General features: G+C 33.5%; 2 protein-coding genes across 2 annotated transcripts in view; both read left to right on the forward strand.

The window, feature by feature from the left end:
• The first annotated feature begins 482 nt into the window (after positions 1-482).
• LOC117101393 (NADH dehydrogenase [ubiquinone] flavoprotein 1, mitochondrial-like) lies at positions 483-10,425 on the forward strand. Its single transcript, XM_033241373.1, has 12 exons — positions 483-635; positions 2,688-2,770; positions 3,698-3,784; positions 4,598-4,746; positions 5,487-5,620; positions 5,986-6,050; positions 6,558-6,788; positions 7,252-7,484; positions 7,936-8,089; positions 8,960-9,014; positions 9,298-9,407; positions 10,068-10,425. The coding sequence occupies exons 1-12, from the start codon at positions 599-601 to the stop codon at positions 10,152-10,154; spliced, it is 1,425 nt and encodes a 474-aa protein (XP_033097264.1). The 5' UTR covers positions 483-598; the 3' UTR covers positions 10,155-10,425.
• Positions 10,426-11,442: 1,017 nt separating this feature from the next.
• The window catches only part of LOC117101302 (mucin-12-like), a 64,281-nt gene continuing 53,011 nt past the window's right edge, over positions 11,443-22,712 (forward strand). The window contains exons 1-4 of the mRNA XM_033241269.1: positions 11,443-14,813; positions 17,554-17,811; positions 21,167-21,283; positions 22,165-22,437. Of these exons, the coding sequence (XP_033097160.1) occupies positions 14,753-14,813; positions 17,554-17,811; positions 21,167-21,283; positions 22,165-22,437 (709 nt within the window). The 5' untranslated portion in view covers positions 11,443-14,752. The remainder of the gene's footprint in view (positions 14,814-17,553; positions 17,812-21,166; positions 21,284-22,164; positions 22,438-22,712) is intronic.

Below are 22,712 nucleotides of genomic sequence, written 5' to 3' on the forward strand. Positions count from 1 at the left end.
CCCCTCCTCCTCATTATTATTATTATTATTATTATTATTATTATTATTATTATTATTATTATTATTATTATTATTATTATTATTATTATTATTATTATTATCATTATCATTATTATTATTATTATTATTATTATTATTATTAATATTATTATTATTATTATTATTATTATTATTATTATTATTTAAATTATATTATGTCTTTTCCATCATTGTTTCTCTGGTAGGCATCTTTTCCCTAGTTTGCCTACCAGTCGCATTAAGTTTTGAGTGAAATAAAATTATGAATTATGAATTATACCAATGTCATCTATCGATAAAAACATGGATTCAATTAATTAACAGCAGCTTTTCGCACTGCGGCAGTGCCGATAAAAAACGGCAGCTTTTTGGCACGGTGGCAGTGCCGATAGAAAACAGCAGCTCTTTGTCGCACTGCGGCAGTGCCAAAACGGCACTGCGGCAGTGCCGATAGCCACTACCGAATTACACATAGATAGAGCTATGGAATTACAGCAAAGAGTAGGCTAGGCCTATATTATAATTGTATATTTCTGTAAGCCTATACAAACATTTGACTGATATAAGATTGCAGTTGAAGATGACATCTTTACATAAGATAGTACCTTTTACAAGAGGTTTGTATCTGTCTAACGTTGCTTTATATATAATCTAATGATAATATTGGTCTGATTTAAGCGTAGCCAGGCCTGTCTACTAGGCCAGCCTAGGCATGGTAGGCCTGGCCTGCTGCACTGTATGGATGGTGGTCTCAAGGCTTAGCTTAGGCTGGGCCAACAATACTGTACATACATAGCCTCTGTCTAGTCGGGCCTCCAAGCTTAGGCCTAGCCTAGCCTAGGCCCTAGGCTTTTTTAGTACGAGCAGGATAGCGTTTTTACTGTAGAGGCCTATATCTAGGTGCAAGACTGCTTCGGCAGCGATATGTATGAAACACATTGTTTTGTATTTTTGTTTCATTGAGTGATACTCCAGCTTGAGTTTTTCAATTATTTTATCAAGATCATGATCAATGAATTCAATTCATTGTAAGGGATGCCTACCTAGGGCCAGGCCTAGGTAGGCTAGGGACTTGGCCCTACCAGGATATCCTAGGCCCTCATATTAATAAAAGGCAGTGTTTATTATGCCGACACCGGCAAATATGAAAACATCAATATAGGCCTAATGCCAGTCTATTTTTCTGAGTGGCTAATGAAATTATGACGTCATCAAACAAAGACCACCGCAAACGAAGGATCAGGAAAGAAACACGAAAAGCCAAAAAACCATGGATGATGAATTATCTATAGGCTGGTGATATATTTTTTGGATGTCGAAATAATAACAAAAGAATTTGAAGAAAACCGAAAAAAGAGAAGTAGGTTGTGAAAAATATACAGTACTGTATGTCAAAATATTGGCGAACAGAGAGAGATCTGACTGTGACAGACGATTGGGCTTAGTGTAGATAGAGTAGACTTCCCTTCTTGCCAGCTTATAAAGACAAACTTAGATCCATTCAATCACCGCAACTAAGGCTAGTGATGATGAGGGATTCATTCCGCAGAAGGGCGGACAATTGGTGGTGCAATTTTTGGAAGTGCAGAACACAGTGATCGTCTTTAATCGATAAACTGCTCTGAACAAGACAGACTGTACATCCTTACTCTACATATCATCATTGATATACACAGTAAATTTATAGGCCTTATGTATTTTTTGTAGGATTGTAATTTTCTCATACATGTACAGTATACTGTATTCAAATAGTACTATTTGAATGTCCTATGTTTTGAATGCAATCAATAATTGAACACTCTTATCCATGCTACATAGGGGGGAGGGGCGGCGGGGTTTGCGAAGGCCCAAGGTACAGACGATGGCTGAGAACTACAGTTGATCTAATAGCCCTAAAAAACCTTTACTTTTTTTATTACTTTTTGTGATTCCAACCGGCAATGTAGTAGAAAGAAGCTTTTTACCAGCAGTATGTACGGTTAATAATGCGTGTAATGTCTCTGCCGGCATCTGTAAAACATACAACTCCGAAATTTGATGTCATAATTTACAATAGCCAATCAAAGAAATAGACCGGCAAAATAACTACAGTAATTTGGCATATTTGCCGGTCCTGACACAGAGGAGGAGAATATGAGTTGACATTATTGTAACCTTTGAAATTATACACGGACACGTGGGAGTCGATGTTAACAGTTTCTTTAAAAATCGATCTGATTAACAGAGGAATGTACAAACCAGAGGTCGTAGTCTTCAAGTTTGTACAAAAAAAGTATAAACAAAGATCTGCTATGCAGAAAATTCATTTTCCCTTAAAGAATTGTTCAACAAGAATGGAATGCTCTTCAGTAGACAACATTTCTGCTCCATCTGTGAATACTTTCAAGAACCACTTGGATAATTTTTGGAGAGTTGGGGAGATATGGGATCTAAAAAGGCCAAAAGCTTAAAACTTAACCACTTATTTAATCTAATCTAATCTAAAATAAGAAATTTGTTGTAGTACTTGTGTACTGTGAAAAAGCCACTGCCTATCCCAGACCCAGAGAGGGTCTTGGGCCTGTCCTGTCTGTATGATGATGAATTACTGTGATTACTGATACTTGTTTTGTCAGTGACTACTTTAATTAAACAGATATTTAAAATTTAAAACTTTTTTTTTATTGCAGGATTAATGAAGAGTAGTACAACAGGGTATCCATCTTATGTGTTAACCAGATGTCTCAGCACTTCACAAAGCTCTAAAAACAAGGTAGACCAAGGCCCTAAGATGTGTTTAAATCATCATACAATTTGTCCTAGAAATTACAGTACAGTCTGAGAGGATTATAGAGTTAATTTCGCTATTTTGTACTGCTGATTTTTTTGATAATGCTCATAATATAATTATGCATCTACTCTGAAAGTTAAATACCGAGTTAAGTTAGATGTTTCATGCTGTTTCTATTCACTCGATCGAAAGCTAATTTTATGGCCCTCCACCCACCTTTATTAACCACTTTGCCCATCCTTAAAATCCACTCATATTCATAGTTTAGCAATGTTATCACCCATCCACCCTTACACCTATCCTTGTTTTTATACAGCTAAAACCCTGTTTTATTATTGTTTTTGTCATTAGTTTGGGCTTACTCGACTGGTTCATTTCGTTGAGTACAAATTTTCTTTGATTAATATTTTCATTCGACTGGTTCGTAAAATAGACTTCGTTGACAATGAAAATTAACGTAACCAGAATGCGTTAATCAGTGTTAAGTTTAATGCATGGCCAAACAAAAATGGCCAATTGGTCAGTTTAGCAATCATTTGCGTTAATATAATTTAGATTAAATTTTAGAAAATAAGATTATAATATTTACCCACATTGAAATCAAAAAATAATTGTAGGCTAACAGAATTTAAAAACTGGATGAAAACATTTTTTTTACGAAAAACCCATACTGCCACAATTTGAAGCAGCCTTGATTACACATTGTGTATCGCGGTAACTATGCAGCCATTTTGTTTTGTCTAGTATTTACCATTTTTCTATTCGACTGGTCATCTTCGTTAAGTAGGATTTTACCACTGCGCAGGTGGGCGTGGTTTAATGAAGAACGACCAGTCGAATACAGCCTTTTATTGCAGTACTGTTACCTTATATTATTTATTGTCATTGTCAGTGTGTTTGTATTTATAGGTATACGGTAACTTGAAAGATGAAGACAGGATTTTCACAAACCTTTACGGACGTCATGATTTTCGTCTCAAGGGTGCTTTGGCAAGGGTTAGTAACAATTTTTTTAATGAAATGAGTATTACATTTTTATGTCCAGTACTTAGCCCAGCATTACAACAGGAGTATAAAGACAACATAACTATTGAATGTGATGCATTGAAATTGTTTTCATTATAATAAATAAATAATAAATGCATTCTTATATATCACTATGTATCTATGCACTGCACATTATTACCCCCAGTAATCGGAATTAATACCTCTGAAACTTATTCCACAATTGCCGCTGCTGAGTCAGCGCATAAGGCCATAAAAAATAAGGTTATGTTAGCGTAACCCGACTGATGCTAAAAAGATCGACCGACCTTAGACATTGTTTTTTAATTAAATTTCACGATACAAATTTACGTGAGCAAAGTGGGCATGGTCGGGGGTCACTCAAAGGGCGAAAACATGACAATTAGTGGCTTTAAAGGCTTCTTTAATTGATTTTATACATTTCAAGACCTTTGCTGTAAATTGTGGCAGTAAAAAAAAAAAAGAAAAGAAAAACCCTACCTACTGTACCCTATTTCTTGGGGCCTGTGTTAGGCCAACATAACATCTTTTTTTAGGACTATTTATTTGATAAAATGTCTACCACTGCCAGGTACCCACTTATACACCTGAGCAAAGAGAGATAATGTGGATAAAGTGCCTTGCCTAAGGACACAAGCGTGAAAACTTCCGACATCAATGTTGAGAGGCCAAATCACTACAACATGCGGCAACCAGCCATTTTTCTCTTTTTTAATCATTTTTATTGTTGTTTTATAAATATTCATGTTAATTTGTTTCTCCTGTTTTTTTTTTACAATAAAGGGTGACTGGTACAAGACTAAAGAAATCCTTCTGAAGGGTCATGAGTGGATTATAAACGAAGTGAAAACCTCTGGACTTAGAGGGCGTGGAGGTGCAGGATTCCCGACTGGCTTGAAGTGGAGTTTCATGAACAAACCTGATGATGGCAGGTAAGAATGACAACCCATCTGCTACCCATGTTTCTGCTTATTTGTAGTCAGTATATGTTAATGAATGATCAATGATAACTGATTAATGATAATGATTAATATCAATAACTAACCTGATAATGGCAGGTAACCACTAGAATTATTATAGAAAAAGAAGGAAGGAAATTGGGACACCTCATTAGATTAAGGGCATTAGGCATTTTAAGTATAAAAGATGTATTCAAGGTTTATAATAGACTCACATTTGGTTTTAAAGTTATTCAGTGGCTACTGTGATTAGGTGTGAAGGACACTTTAATACATTGGAAGGCCAAGACCATTGCTTTTTAAAATTCAACTACTGTATTGTAACTTTTTTAAGATTATGGGGACAACTTCCCATACAAATTCATCAATCCACATCAATTTCTGATTTCAAAGCTTAACTAGCAAACTACTTTATCTCAAATTACTGATTTGTTACCTCTATCTTAAAAAATGTTTAAATTTTATATCCATTATAGTTAAGTTTTCTTTTTTTGGTAGTGTAAGTTTAAAGTTTAACTTGTTTGCATCTTCTGTGTTGTATTTGATGAGGAGTAAGGGCAGTTTACTGTTTGGATTTATACATATTCCGTGCTCCTGGCAAGATTAAGCTTAACTGCCAAATAAATATTATTATTTATCATTATTATTACTGTATTATTATAACCGCCCATGACAGCCGATCTACTTGTATAGTATATGTATTTTCTATGCAGGCCAAAGTACCTTGTTGTTAATGCAGATGAAGGGGAACCTGGAACATGCAAAGACAGGGAGATAATGCGTCATGATCCCCATAAGCTAATAGAAGGTTGCCTAGTAGCTGGCAGGTCTATGGGAGCAAGAGCAGGTAGGCTTACAGTAGGCAAAACTGTTATACTTATTTATTCTTTTTTTGTTGTCTACTTACCTTTTATCGAACACATAGAGACCTTGTTTATTTGCACTATACACATCCATCTATTATAATTATTATTATTATTGTTTTTATTATTATTATGTTACTAAAACCTACCTTAAGGGGAAATTAATAGACAGTAGAGAAATTAGAGAACAATTAAAAAAAGATGTTAAGGGGAAACTGACATGATGTTAAGGGGATAATAACACAAAGTATTCCCCTTAAGTTACAACTATTATTATTATTATTATTATTATTATTATTATTATTATTATTATTATTGTTATTATAAAACTTTTAATTGTATTCTTCAGCGTACATATATATTAGAGGAGAGTTCTACAATGAAGGTACCAACATGCAAGTGGCAATTAAGGAAGTGAGTATCACTTATTTTATTAATAAAAACAAATAGAAAGGGTAGCACCTGAAATATGTATTTGAGTCACAAGTTTTTGTTAGCTTCTGAAGCTAGCTTCTTGAGGTTATTATGTTTACTAATTTATTTCAAAAAAACCTCCAGAAAGTGAAGCGAAACATACTGAGTTTAGTATATTTTATTCTGTGTATTATCCAAGCAGACTACATGTGAATGGCTTACCATAAGTTCGCTTTACCAATGTAGTTAAAATATCCTGGTTGGCAGTTGTTCTAAACAGCACAGAACTTTCTTTGCTTAATTGGCCGAACAGAACCTCATGTGAAATATCAGAATAGATTTACCCGAGATTATTTAATGACGATAAAGTTTAAATGTTGTATTAAATTTTATTTACAAAGTATGGTATTGCAAAATATTTTTTTTTAGAGAAAATGTTCATCTTGGACAATAAATTTACATTAAAACATGTTTTCAAGTTATTTTTAATCACATATCTTTACTTAGGCTTACGATGCTGGGCTCATTGGCAAGAATGCTTGTGGTTCAGGATATGACTTTGATGTGTACATGCATCGAGGGGCTGGAGCATATATATGTGGTGAGGAGACAGCATTAATTGAGAGCCTAGAAGGTAAACAAGGAAAGCCTAGATTGAAACCGCCATTTCCAGCTGACGTGGGAGTGTTTGGGTGTCCAACGACTGTTGCAAACGTGGAGACTGTTGCTGTCGCACCTGTAAGAAAAACTATTTTTAATTTTAACCATATTTTTTTGGTTTTTATGTTGCATAGGGAAATGGTCCTCGGATTCAGACTTGTTGTCTGGAAACATGAAAACTGCCAAAATTCCTAATAAAAAAAATTCAATAATGCGTTGATTCCTCAAAAAGTGTAGTGTATGTTCAAATGATTAGGTGGTGCGAAACATGAGTTTTCAAGGCTTATTATTTGAAAGTTTTCCTGCGTATCATAATACCCCAGATGAATGGTCATGCTTGCTGACCAATCATGATACACCAGGTGAATGGTCATCCTTGCTGACCAGTCATAATACCCAGGTGAAGATCAAGCTTCTTTACCAATCATAATATCACAGGTACAGGTCAAATTTGCTGACCAATCAAATGAACTACCCATCGATTAGTGAAAATCCCACTCTAACTAAGTTACAATTATAATTCTGTAATTGGATGTTTTAGACAATCTGTCGTCGTGGAGCATCGTGGTTTGTGTCATTTGGTCGTGAGCGTAATTCTGGCACCAAGTTATTTAATATCTCGGGAAACGTAAACACTCCGTGCACCGTGGAGGAGGAGATGTCCATTCCTTTGAAGGAGTTAATTGAGCGTCATGCAGGGGGAGTTTGTGGTGGTTGGGATAACCTTGCAGCTGTCATCCCTGGTGGATCTTCAACACCACTTATACCAAAGCAGTAAGTGATTGTATAAGATAGTATAATACATACTCCAAGTATCGAAATGCACTCCATCCTGCATTTCGTAATGTACATGTTTTATAACACACCATTATATTAAGTATATATTAACTATTCAAATTTTGTTATCAACAAATGAGATGAAATTATTCCAGTATCATTATTCCAGAAATAATGAAATTTCGGTATTTTTACAATAGCAGATTTTTTAAATATTTCAATCTCCTACATTTATGTTATATATGTATAATTTTTTACATACAATATGTTATATCATATCTTCTTTATGATATACATTTGCCATTTTTGTGAAAAGGCCCCACTCCGATATTTTACAGCAGTTACAGTATGATAGGTTCTGCCTGGTCCTTTTGAGCCAAGAAAGTACTGTGTGGGAACAACCAATGTCATTACAATTGATACAAAAGATTTCACTTGTATTTTTCAGTGTTTGTGATGATGTGATGATGGACTTCGATGCACTGGTGGCAGCTCAGACTGGTCTTGGAACTGCCGCATTGATAGTAATTGACAAACAAGCTGATATAGTTGATTGTATTGCTAGATTAATTGACTTCTACAAACACGAAAGTTGTGGACAGGTAACTTAAGCTCTTTCCACACTATCAAATTTTGTTTGACAAAATGCTGTTGTATGCCCATATATAGTCATGATGTGCCTATATATGTTCATGACGTGATGCCGTTATGATCATATTTAGGCATTTCACATGTTTTTGATAGTCTGGACAGGGCTTCATAATCATCAACTCAATGACAGTACCATAGCAATAAAAATAAAAACATCCCTAATATTGCTAGCTCATAAAATATCCTAATCTTTCACTCCCTCATACTTTGCATACAATTAGCATTAATACTTTATCCAACCTTCATACGTAAAGGCTAACTCGGAAAGCATTGTACAATGCAGCTTGACATGATTTATCGTTGGGGACAGTCTTTAGGTCATCGTGAGAATATTAAATATGTTTACAGTAATATGCTGCGACGCAACTATCTCCAGTGACGACCCATCACGTCAGTGTTTAATTCACACAGACTGATGCGACAACAAATTGTGTCGGGCTGCGTCGTATAACGCTGTCTGTTTTGGGCTTAAGTCACAACACCCAGTCTGCAAATCTTTCTGTCTTCTTACCAAACTTGATCAGTCAGCTAACTGGTGATAGTCACTGTGTGTGCGCGCGCTGAACTGTGAAGTTTCTTTCAAACGCATGGTTCAATATCATCGTTGTTCTTGTGTTTTAGCTAGAGGCCAGAAATACAAGTTTAATAGATCGTTTTTTTATCGTCTTTCACAAATGAATAGTATCTTGAATTGTATTACAGATTTTTAACGCTAATTAAATATAAAAATAAGGTTCATTTTAAAATTTTTATTTGACTGGTATTAATATGATAGTTGATTATCATTAATATCTTATGTAACATTATTATTTTGTTCATAGTGTACACCTTGTAGAGAAGGTATGGGATGGATGAAACAAGTTATGGATAGATTTGGTAAGAGTAAAATTCTTCAATGCAGTTCTCCCTCTAATTCAAGACCATCATTTAGTATGATCATGGTGTTTAGTCTGCAATTAGAGGGTTAAATTTTTGATAAAAGATTGAAGATTGAAAGGCGGTACTTTAAACAAGTGGTCCTGGATTAATGTGGTATCACAATAAAAGAAGTCTTGAATTAGAGGGCCAAACTGTATTTATGTGGTTTTTCATTGCTGATTTTTTGAATTGTGGAATGTGACTATTTATGTGTAATCAGTTTTTAAAATTTTCTTTACAGTTGTTGGAAATGCAAAACCATCAGAAATAGACATGCTCCAAGAACTAACGAAACAGATTGAGGGTCATACCATTTGTGCTCTGGGGGATGGTGCAGCGTGGCCTGTGCAAGTAAGTCTATTGGTATCATGAATCCCTAGGCCAGTGCCTCTCATAGAAGTACCTCTTGTGAAATGTTTATTGAAGTACCATGTGGTAGTATGTTGGTTTTATAGGTTTCAGTAGAGATCAAGATTTTTAGTTTGAGACTTGTCTGTGTCCACGCACAAAGCACTTCATCAGTATTGCCTAAATGGGTACCCAGTAGGATGCATTCAAGCCTTATTGTCTAAAACTCCAGAGATCCTGGATCTTTCCTAGCCCTTTTGTATGCATAGTCAAAAGTCATATTATTTATTTATTCATTCATTCAGGTATAGTAGAAAGATATACAGACAACAGCCAAATACTAAGCTGAATGTACACTATTTACAAAAATACGAGAATATTAAAAATATTATATTCAAAATTGCAACAACAAAGGACAAATCATTACAAAAACATACAAAGAAATATCACATTAAGAAATTACTAGACTTAATTATAACACCTAAAAATGTCATTAATAACATCAAAATACAAAAAATATATTATTACTGTCCATAGTATGCTGTTTACTCAACTATATGTTTATTATTTTATTTAATTCACCAACTGAGAAAAATCAACTACAGATTTTTATTTACATATCTAAGTCAAATAACTTTAAATGTTTTTTACTTTCTTTTCTAGGGTTTGATTCGTCACTTCAGACCAGAACTTGAAGCAAGGATGAAAAAATTCAATGAAGAAAAAGCACCGGCTGCTGCCTCAGTTTAATTGTTAAAGAACAGTCAGTAGTTAAATTTTCTAGCCATAATGTAAATAAAAATCCTCTCAGAAATGTATTAGGAAGTACTACAGTGTTTGGAGTGTGGATTATCTTACAACTACTGTGCAATTTCTAACGATGTCACCATATTAATTTACAGAATTATTGCTTTCCATAGTAAAATATAGTTAAATCTTCATATTTCACATTACATTAAACATAAGTTATTTTGTCACAAAATGAATTATTAAAAATTAAAGAATTCTTGACGAACAAGAATTATGATTTTTTTGACTTGATGTTGTGGTACGTGTAGGATAGGATATTGTACTGTAATTCAAATATATTGTAATAATACATTACGTTCAGAATAATACATGTGTGTTGAAGTTAAACTAAAATAATAATATAAAAAATAAAAATACAAATTTAAAAAGTCACTTCAAATGAATAAAGCCCCATAGTATTGTTTTAAACTAATTGTATTTATTTTGCAAACTAAATAAATTTTTTGTGCTAAAAAAAGTGGTTCAGGAATATAATAAAAGAATACTTAAAATAATACAGTGTTGTGCTGTCTGGGATAAAAATACATTACAATACAGTGTATTGATAAAAGTTGAATGAAAATTGTACTGTACATCGAAGAACCATACAGTATATTTGAATAAGTTGCTATGGTGTTTTTTGATTATGTGAAAATTTATTTCATTCTTTGAGTAGAAAGGAATTCTTATTTTATCTTTCAGTTATTTCGGGGATTGTTCAACTAAAGATAATGTTAATCTGAGTAGATGTAGAGTAGGATCTAGTCTTCAAAGGCAATTTTTTTCTGATAAATATAAATGGGCATACACTTATTGAATTATTCAGGCAGAAAGTAAAAACAAATATACAAAGTTCTCTGTAACATCAGATGGAAGAGATGCTTGGCTACAGCATTATATGACATCATTTCAAGCGCATAGAGGCTTTTTCACATGATGCGCTCTACAAATCCAACTATTATTATTATTATTATTACATCTTCCATGTCTTCTCATCACCTCAGTCTTAGAGGAGACACTTCCAATCTCGACCACTAAATTTACATTAGAACTGATTAGCGGTGATTTGTTGCCAAAAGAATTTGAATAAATAAACAACTCTAAAGTGGAGCTGCTTGTCTACCTAAATAGCATTCCATGTGAAGACAGGGGTCACAAGTCTCCCGGAAGAAGTCGCGGGAGTTTCCCGGAAATCGGAACGGCCTCCCGCATTTCTGCAGGCAAGAATCTCAGGGATAATAAGCTATTTTCTGAAAATTCATAGTAGGCCTAGGCCTATTTGCATTGTTTTTACTACTTAAAATACTTCCATGAGACAGTCGATAATAAAGTTTATTATCGATTGTCTCATGTAAGTCAGTGCCGATTGTATCACCATGTGCAGAAACATTAAATTAAAAACGTTAAGAAAGCTCATTTAAACAGATTTCCCGGAATGGATATCTTCCAACTTGGGACCCCTGTGAACATTAGAAGTCGCAGAACTAAAACAGTAGACAGTGGTCGCCATTAATGTACATTCACACCGGATCCGAATTTTTGGATCGGAAGCCTACCGAAGCGATCGTGATGATGATGATGCTGGATATGGTGATACAATTGTCAACTCTTACGTATTTAATGGTAATTTACAATTATCGCCACGGTTAGCCCTTGCGACACACTGCTTCGTGAGTCGAGAAACCTGTTTGAGAAGCAGACCAAGTGCTTCAACTTATTGGTTGGAGCTGGTGTACAGGAGTGGCTCGTTTTATTGTTAATGCGCCTTATAGTCGAAGATTGGATTGGATCTTTTCCGTACGGTTTGAGTGAAAAGATTAAGACGTTATAAAGTTTTATAAAATTCTGATTGAAGACCATCACATACAGGTGACTTATTAAATTCACGTTTTCCTTTCCTTCCAATAAAGACACAATAGCTCTAAATTGTGAAACGCTCATTTCACCTTTTTCGTAACCAGTGTTCAGAGCATTAACTAACATATATGCTTTAAACTATTTCAAAACTGACGTCAAAGGAGTTTTCAACTTTCTAATTGGCTGGTTTTGTAATCTTTAAAAGATCTCGTAAAATGATTGGTCTTTCTTTGTATTATTTTTTTACTGTATTCATATTTTCAGAGACGCACTACACAGATACTGCTGTTTTGGGTCTTGATCCCCTTGTCATTAAACCTGTAGACTTGATAGTATTTATATTTTTACTTTTACAAATGTAAAGCTTGATAATTATTGTCTTAATTGAGTTATTGATTATTTGAGGACTGACAGTACATGTCCTCATAACTATTTTTTTTTAATTATATATGTTGAAGCTTGCGGTACACCACGTAAGTAGTTTCTTAAAAGAACTGTTGTTGTTGAGTAAGTTTCGACGTTTCGATTGAGATGCTTCAATCGTCTTCAGGAGAATAATATCTGCAGACACTCCAAACAGGGAAATACTTATATGTTTGGGTAGAGAGGCTGGATGGTGGTAAACTGACCAATTAGTTGTTTATTGATATTATTATTGAATTTTTTCAGGGTGCTTGTGTGAAAACAGTGTTACGTGCGAACTTACTAGATAGGATGGGAACTTGATTTCAAGTACAAGTAGGGCCTAGTATAGTACGGAATTTCTAATCCTTTAATGAGACTGATTTCATTTTATTAATTGGAAACTCTGAACATTTGAAATACAATAAAACAAACCTGAACAACCAAGGGATAACACAGACAGAAAAAAAAATATTATCTTCCTTTTTAGTACTCACACAAATGGACAGCATGGCAGGAGAATCCAACTCAAAATGCATATAGGGCTATATATTTCCTTCCCTATAGTATAGTATTAAAAATAAAAACAACAATAACAATATAATAACAATAAATAATAATACTAACAATAATGCTAGTGATAATGACAATAAAAATGATAATTATTATTTATCTGTTATTGCATTTAAGGAAAAATGAAACACTTTTAAAAAAAATTCTACATAGGCTTATCCTCAGTTGTGTTAAAGGTTACAATATTAATTATTTGTCTGTGTCTAATATTCATTATTTAGTTCGTCTGACAAGGGATTATATTTTGAATTTGTACTTCATAGCATTTAGAACCTATCCGAATCTCTACTACAAGTAAATAGGATTTTGTAATCTAATGGTTTGCTTTAATATAAAAAAGGTGCTTGCATTCGCATTTATGATATTTTTTTAGAAAGCTTCTACACCATTTTCTGTTTATAAAGCCTCATAATTATATTGAGTATTTTTCTTTAAACTTTAATAATCATTTAGCTATATCGTTTTTTATTAAAACAAATTAATAAAAACACATAAACCTGGACCAACAATTGATTATGATATATGACTCCTCAATAGGGCCTATACCTTGATATTCTACCATCAACGATTGAAGTTTTCACTTAGGCCTACCTCCTAACTAAGTATATTCATATTACCATGCTAATTATTTTCTTTTTTATTATAAATATTTACTGTATAACGCCTAGGCCTATATATATTAGAGAATAATTATATTGTTTTTATACATTTTGGGCAGGCCAACTTATAATGCGCCAGATATCTTGGCGTCAATACCCAAACAAAAATAATGATCCTCTGTGTTTGCTTTAATTTCTGCTTGAATAGCAAATAAACAATCAAGATTCTATAATAATTATAATGAGTATTATATTGCTCAATCAATCATTTCGCGAATGAAATAATCATAATATTGATAATAACATTTTGTTTGACTTAGTAAATTGATTTATTAACAATACTCTCTCAATACTAAAGCAAATTGTTTATAAATTTTGCGTCTTGCTGTGTGTATCTAATTATTATGAAATCGGGTGGAATGAAGGCAATCAAACTTCCGTTCGCCTTCAACTGAATTGAAACCGCCCGACTACAGTACAAGCTGCGCCAGTGTCCTTGTTTTTACATAGTAGCCCTTACCTGACCAGCAGACGCCTGGACTAATAATCCATGAAAACACATTGTCCATCGCCTTAGTTACACAATGAAGAATAACCAAATGATGTTAATTTTAAGCTAATAATAATTAATACAATAAAATGAACTGTGACATAATTATATATTATTATATAATGTGAATCCAAAAAAACTATTAAAAAAAAAAACATCTTTGTTTTGGACCAATTTCAGGTATATACTGTAATTATTAATTTTAAATTATAGATTTCCCATCGATAATATCACACAATTGTTATTGTGCATGCGCAGTATTGTTTTACTGGCACGGAATTTATGAGATCAGAGAGTAGTACATTAACGATCATTTTGATTGGTTGTTCAGATTAAATAAGTATCCATTCTGATTATCCATGTTTGAATAGTTCGGTAATTAATTTAAATACAGTTGTTATATTAAGAAATTTAGTGAATTCCCAATCATATCACTTGATTTCTGGAGTAGATGGACTATACTAAAAATGCTACAGTGATTGAGATATAAAATCGCCTATTCTGGTGATTTCTGTTAGATAAGTGTGATACTTTACTTTTATTTTTTTCTTTTTCTCATTCATCTGGAGTTTGAAACCATGTGGACAATATTAGTAAAATTAATTTTACTTATTTACATTAACAATCATTTGGATACAGGTTAGTGCATTGTCTTGTCAAACATTAGTAAATAATATTTTCAATAATACCAATTAATAATAATTAGCAACAATAACAAAATTAGGAAAAGAAATTCATTAGGTTTCAAGTTAAAACTTTTGTGGTGGTTTCTTTCTTGTTGAGCCGAGTGAAGACGTTTCGGTCGTGATTGGGAATTCTTTTCAATTTTCTCATCAGCGATCGGTATCGGGTAGTCCGAGTGGGAGCGGCGTTTTTTGTTACTTGGTTCGGCAGGCGGAGAAACTTTCATAATAATATAAAATTTAACAATAAAAACAATAAATGGGGTGCAACATTATATTCTTATTGTTATTTTTAATTTACTATGTTGTATACAAAATTGGGTAAAGCATTCAGAAGCGGCCTACTTTAACCAATATTGTGTTTGTTTTATAACCTTTATTTGTTTTTGGATATGCTATAAGTTTTCTTTTTGTAATAATTGTATTGATGTTTTTTCTAGTCCTGTTGTAAATTTAGTTGTACTTCATTTGTATTTTTGATATATTTTATTATTAAAATTATTTCTACAGATCAGTTTGTATATTTGATGTTTTTTTTTGGTTTTTTTTTAGAAAAGTAAAGATACCGTATAATATTTTTGGTAATTGATGTTCCTTCTCGTCCTGTTGTAAATTTGGTTGTACTTCTTTTGTATTTTTGACATGTTAAAATTATTTCTACAGATCAGTTTGTAATTTTGATGTTATAGAAAAGTAAAGATACCGTAAAATATTTTTTTTCAATGTTAAAACCATGGAAGAATGTTGAAAAAATGCCATGTTAAAACTAATTGCAGTCGTTCTCCGTGCAATGTGGATTCGGGCCAAAACGTGTCCTAGGTAGAATTTAGACCACAAACACAATCGAAAACTCAACACCATCGCATGCGCAGATGTGATGTCATTATTTCCAACATATTACCGTTCGCCACTTAATCAAAAGCTTCCTATGGATTCATTTGCTGAACTAAAACTGATTTCATCACAATTTATTTGAATCACACTCTAAAGTTATGCTTTCCATAATCTGAAGGCCGTTTTTGTTAATGGGCTCCGCCCATATAGGTGTATACCAATTGAAGGTGATAGTCAACCTTTCGATTAAATTGATTGTGTAATTCGATTAAAACAGTTCATTATGAGCGATTATTTCGGTTCTTTGACGTTGGCCATGAGGAACAATACGAATCAATTCAATAATGATATTCCAATACCATGAATATTGTCGTAATTGTATTGGAATATGAATTGCTTTCTCACACTAATCGGATTATTTCGGCCTGTAAAACAAGGCCTACATATATCAATTTCTACCAAAAAAATAATTCTCTCTAATTGATTATTTTTAATTGTGTTGCTAAACACTTTCGTTTTAAATGTAAATTCGGTAATAATTTCAACTAACAAAGTTGAACAGAAAATTTGTATTTCTTCATAATGCAATAAACCGGATTTTAACTCAATGTTTATTCCGTGGGTACTGCTGGATGATTCTATGTATTTTGTATCCTGATGTTTACTCAATCAGCAATAACAATGGATATTTCATAAAGGCCGGTGGTTAACGAGGATGCTGGGCCCCTGGCCACTTTGGGCCCTAAGCCTTACCCCTACGTAAAAGCCCCTTCCGTTCCGAAGGTTTTTAACATTTTAAAGATGTACTGGCGGGAAAAAATCTAAATAGCTCATTTAAGTAAATCATACTAGTTTTTAACTTCCAACTGATTTACAGACAGTTTACTACAAAAAAAAAATCCTTAATTTGATTACCAGCCAATTTCAGGGTCTATTAAAAAGAATAGAGGAAATGTATTACTTTAGTTGTCTGTTAATGGATAGGGATTTTATTTGTCATTAAAAAAATTAATTAAATTGAATAATTAACATAAATGTTTTAAATAAATTCGACAGTTCAACATGGGATTGAATTTTTCATGTTGTTTAACTCATGGCTGACATTACATATTCAAGGTCATACTGATTCTTCCTATCCTCTCTTTTATCCATCAATCAATTTTTTCTTTAGAAATTATGTTTTCTGCGTTTGTCTTACCTTTTACTGCCTGATCTGATTTTTGTGAAAACGGGCTTCATTCTAAATAGACCTTTCCGGAGTGTCAATTAAATTTGACCAATCAGAACAGTGCTAGGAATACGCGCGCGTCTCACAAACACACGTGTTTTCCCACAAACGCACGTGTTAGCAAGCGCTATCGGTTAGCAAGTTGAGCGCGTTTCGACAGCTAGGATCATGCTAACCGTTAGCTACCGTGCGTCTATGCAGCCTGGTTCTCACGAGAGCTCCAGTATCCGGATCGGGAGCTAACCGTTAGCGCTAACCATTAGCACCTGTTCTCACACGGCAGCTACGGTTAGCAGGATCCGAATCCTGCTATCATCAACCAATCACACGTACGCGTTTACAATTTCCAGTTTCTTATTGGCCAGTGATTCGATCATCATATTGTTGGTATCCGGATCGGGATTTTCTCGCATGGACGCACGGCAGCTAACGGTTAGCAGGATCCGGATCCTGCTAACCGTTAGCTGCCGTGTGAGAACATAGCCTGAGTGTCTTCCTACATATTTTGATAAATACTCGCTCCAGCATATGAATTTCTACATTTGTGTTCTTTTATTCTGGTAACGAAGAGTTATACCAGTTTCTCCAATAAAGAAATATAAATTCTAATATAATTTTTTTTTTCGTTTTACAGCCTTTTGTATATCGTGTGGGTCAGAATGGGAAACATATAACGCCAGTTGTTATCAATACTTTTCGGACTCCAAAACATGGGAAAATGCCAGGGCTTTCTGTATTGCACTTGGGGCCGATTTGGCTGTAGTGAAGGATGAAAATGAGAATACCTTTATTGACTCCATTAGCAGCAGTGATGTATGGATTGGCTTAAGAGATATAGAAGAAGAAAATGTATGGGTTTGGATAGAATCTGGAGAATGCTCCGATTACACTAGTAAGATCAGTACTAATATGATATTTTGAATTATCAATTATTGAGATTTTATTTTTTATACATTTCTTAGCCAGCAGCTAAATTTACAGGATACATGTATAATGTTTTATTCTTCTGTTATTGAAAGCGCTCCTTTGTTTGAAAGTTATGTATGGTTTGGCAATTTAAGAAAAATCGATTATAAGAGAATATAACGTAGGCCCTATCATAAATCAGACTGGAAAATTCTACAACAAACCACCAGACAACTATGGTAGATGATATTTGTGAGATTAAAATTATTGATAAAGTAAAGAGTATCTTAACAGATAGTTTCTTCTCAACGCATCTTTTACTTGGCTACCCTCGGGTAAAGTGATAAAATCACAAACCTGTACAGGGGGCGGATCCAGAATTTGTTTATACGGAGGCGCACAACATTTTCAGAATAGATAAGTGAGTGCGCTAATTACAATCCTATGCATTGAAATTTATAATTTCTTACTTGTCTTTCTTATTCCGTTAATGTACCAATGGATTTTCGAAAGGACACAAATAAAGAAATTTGAACCTTGAATCTTGCTGATAAGCAGTGTTTCAATTAACAAATGTGTATTTTCTTTTATTTTTTCTTTATTTCGTATTTACAGTGACAGAGCCTACATAATTGCTGTTAATATATCAACTATTATCAAATTAAAATGTATTAGTCATATAAATTACATAGGCCTATGTCATTATATCAGGGGTCTTGCCAGCTATACTTAAGCGTGGCGGGACCGCCACGCTTGGGGCGGAAAAAAGACACGAAATGACCGCCACGCTTAGGCAAAATAAGCAAAGATTGCACCACGCTTAAAATTTTATCGCCACGCTAAAAAAAAATATGTAGGTCTACTGGCAGAATTTATTCAAAACGTTATAACAATAAATACCGAAGTGTCGAATTTTAGGCAGTTCAACAATTCTTCCCCCTCACTTTCAAGCTCTCTTTTTCAATCGCATATCTTGAGGCACCCTTTACAAGCCCAACCACAGGATCTCTTTGTACGCAGCCTGCGCGTGCACGTATAGGCACCTACCGTAAAGTAAGCGTGACGGTCGTAGTATGCACTGAAATATCCGTTTTTATGAACAGTAGATAGTACCGTGTAAAAAATTGTGAGTAGGCCTAATCAGCCGTGCGCGAGTATAACAAAATAAGGCACAGGCTACTGTAGAACTGGTATTATATTTAAGCCAGCATGTAACATTGACTAAATTTCAATGTGGCCAATCTCTTGGGTTACGATCTTTATTTGGGTAATATAGTAATATTGCTGGGGAAAATGCAGGGGGCGGAGACTGTGCGATCACACCTCCTAAATTGTATTTGTTGATATGAATTACCGGTAAGATTTTTAAGATATGAAGGTGCAATTTCCTGGTATAGAGATCCATCTTCTCAAACTTTTCCACCTCAGCCCCAGCCACATGCTAGGGCTGAGGTGCTGTGAGCATGCACCCACTACCACCAAATCCGCCCCAGTACTGAAGCATCTAGAGCATAGTCAAGATCTTAGCTTATAATCGGGAAATACGATAATTAATCCGAACGGCAGGCTATGTTGTTGGGTCAGTTCTATATACTAAAATGAAAAACTATCGTCGGAAGTTGGTATAAATGATATATCCTCACTGACTGTTTGCTTTGCACATCCCATGGTCACCACCATTTTTGTTCTCCTTGTGGCAAAAACCACTACATTTATTTATAAATATCATAAATCATAATTGAATTTATACATTTACAATTGGTATAGGTCATTAAAAAATTGTATTTCGTACATTTCGACCACCACGATTACCAGTTGAGTGTTCACTGGATCGTGCCCCTACCTGCTATCCTAAAAACAATTTGGAAAGGAGCATCTGCTCCTGCGATTTACATACGTGATGGATTGCAGTCAGAATACAGAAGTATGAAGTTGGTTCCTATTATTTTTTAAACTATTTTCACACAAATAATAATCACCACTTGTAAAGTACTGTATAAAAACAATAATAATTAAAATAATAATAATAATAATAATAATTGAACACAACGGTGGCAAACATGCATTTGAACATGATTACAAAATCATAACATCTAATATTAAAGCTCCATGACTAGACACACTTCAACTAGAGATTGAACTAAGATAAGAGGATTTTTTTCGGGGGGCACCCTTTAAAATTTTGCGCACCAACCTTTAAATTTTTTGGACAACAATTTATGAAATTCCACCACTCTTTAAAAAAAACCTGGAGAGAGGGCTGTATATTATAAATGTAATAAATTACACTGGGTCTAAAAAACTTTAAAATTAATATTGTTAAAATATAAAGTTACAACTGCATTTATCCGAATAAACGCCCGTGACGTTTATTGTTGAGAGGGATTTTTGAGAAAGCGTTTATTCGAAGGAGGCGTTTAATCGAGGGAGGCGTTTACTTGAGAGAGGCGTTTAATTTTTTGGGTGTAAAGGTGATACGTATACTCAAATAAACACACCTTAATTTAACTGTAAATGTGGAACTACAACACTTATTGATCCCAACCAGGTTAGAAAAAAAAAATTGTAATTCTACTGGAGTAGAACATTAATAGAGTGTGTTGCGAATGATGTTGATTCCATTCGATTTATTTAGTCATTAGGGAACATTCGTTAGAGATAAAAAATAAACGCTTCGCGGCATTTATTCCATGGAGGCATTTATTCCAAATGAGGCACTAGCCTTTATTCAAAGCGAGTTGTTATTTTTTATGTTTTTATTTATCGAATAAATAAAGAAAGTGTATATCTTATTTGAATTACCAACAAGCCTGTCACAAATTTAATTTTGTTAAATGTGGCCAACCCAGAATGCTTGAGGGCGCATCCCCAATAAAAATAAAATTTACACTAGAAATATAAAAATATAATTCATTAAAAATCACAAATTATAATAAATTCAAATCATTTTTTTACCTATATATTTTTATCAACATATATTTGACGGCTTTTGACTCAGTTGTCTTCCACTAAGTAGGTTTACATATCTTAAAGTGTTAATTAATTTAGCCGAACGGAAGGAAGTCATTTTTAGTAGTTTCAAGGTGTTTTGAAAGCTTTTTACATTTCATGTTTAGGCAGTAATATAATGTTATATAAAAACAGCCAATTTGAGGAGTGTTATCTACTACTAATAACGTACGCATGATGTTTATTTTAATGTAACTAATTCTCTAATTGAAATATGAATTTATTAAGACCAAAAACTTTAGTTTGAGATTTGATTTATAGTTTTTTCACCACGTAAGAATGAAAGATTATCTGTTTACTTATCGATCAAGTGTACGATATTTCAATTCTAGACTTCAACAATGGTGAACCAAACGATGCTGGTAATGAAGATTGCGTTGAACTTGAGACCTCAGGCCGTTGGAATGATCTAAAGTGTTCAACTAAACAGGGTTATGTGTGTGAAATATGTAAGTACGGTAGCCCTTATTCATTATGCTAGATCTTTCTCATGAGATGTATGATTCTGAACTTACATTAGAGGGCCAGATGAGGGCTATGTAACCGTAATATCGTTATCAGATTGGACCTCCAGAAGCGCAAATCAGGACCAGCAGGCGCACTGTTTTCTCAAAACACATGTATTGACGTACATAATACGTTCGCTGTCTAGCAACTATATACTTAAGGGGCGGGCATAAAGAAGTTTTCAATTAAGATGAGGGGTATAACGCCAACATAAACGACGAGATTTATGAATGTATTAACATTACGGAATACCTCCAGCAACATACGCCACTTACTCTAACATTATCGTTAAGTGAATACAGTATGAGGGAATATATTGTATAATGGTTAAAACTATCCTTTAAATAATTAAATAAAACATTGATTTGCTCGTACGGGTCATAACCTCAAGTAACACATGGATCTAAACATTTTTATTTGTATTTGGAAATTTATTGGCATTTTATTTATAAAAATGGTACCGTTTTTCAAAGCATGTAGAATACCTCTCCAAAAACAATTTAAACATTGAAAAAACACCTAAATCTAACACAAACCCGAGTTATTAACAGTATAATATACATAAATACTTTACGAAATTCTATTGTTTAATTCTAACACATGTAAGCCTATCATTGACAAAATGTCAAGCTCTCTCCAGACTATTAAATTTTATTTGATAAAAACATGTAATATGCTTGGTCATGATGACATCACATAATAGGCACATCATGTCAACTTTTTTTTTTTGTCAAAGTGAACATTTGAGATTTAAATATACAAGAGCATTATTGAAATGACACGACTATATATTTAACAAGGTATTATTCGGTAATTATTATAGTTGAAGATTTAGAGATACCGACATTAGAATCAACTTGCCCGGATGACGTTGAAGTAGTTGTTCCCCTTGGCAGTACGTCCGCAGCGGTAACATGGACTCCCCCATCATGGACAGACAATGAGTGTGTAGTAACTATAGATGAATCACATTCTTCTGGTTTTGTGATATCTATACCAGATGGTGACATTAGCGCGTCTATCAACGTGACGTATACTGCGTACGATAGAGCTGGCAACCCGTCAGAAAATTGCTCATTTACAGCAACTGCATCGTGTGAATATTACTTTCAATTTTCATTTTGATAGTTTATAAACAAAATTTGATTTTACGGTTCAAAAAAATACTAGGCTTACAAATAAATCAATTTGTTGATATTATTATAAATAAACAAGCTTTTTTACTCAGGCGTTATATTTCCATTAACATACAACATACTGTATAAATGCATATAATAATAATAATAATAATAATAATAATAATAATAATAATAATAATAATAATAATAATAATAATAATAATAATAATAATGATAAAAATAATAATAATAA

This window comes from Anneissia japonica, unplaced genomic scaffold, assembly GCF_011630105.1.
Source record: "Anneissia japonica isolate Jap-2015-1 unplaced genomic scaffold, ASM1163010v1 scaffold1005_len2656397_cov198, whole genome shotgun sequence".
Classification (NCBI taxonomy): Eukaryota; Metazoa; Echinodermata; class Crinoidea; order Comatulida; family Comatulidae; genus Anneissia; species Anneissia japonica.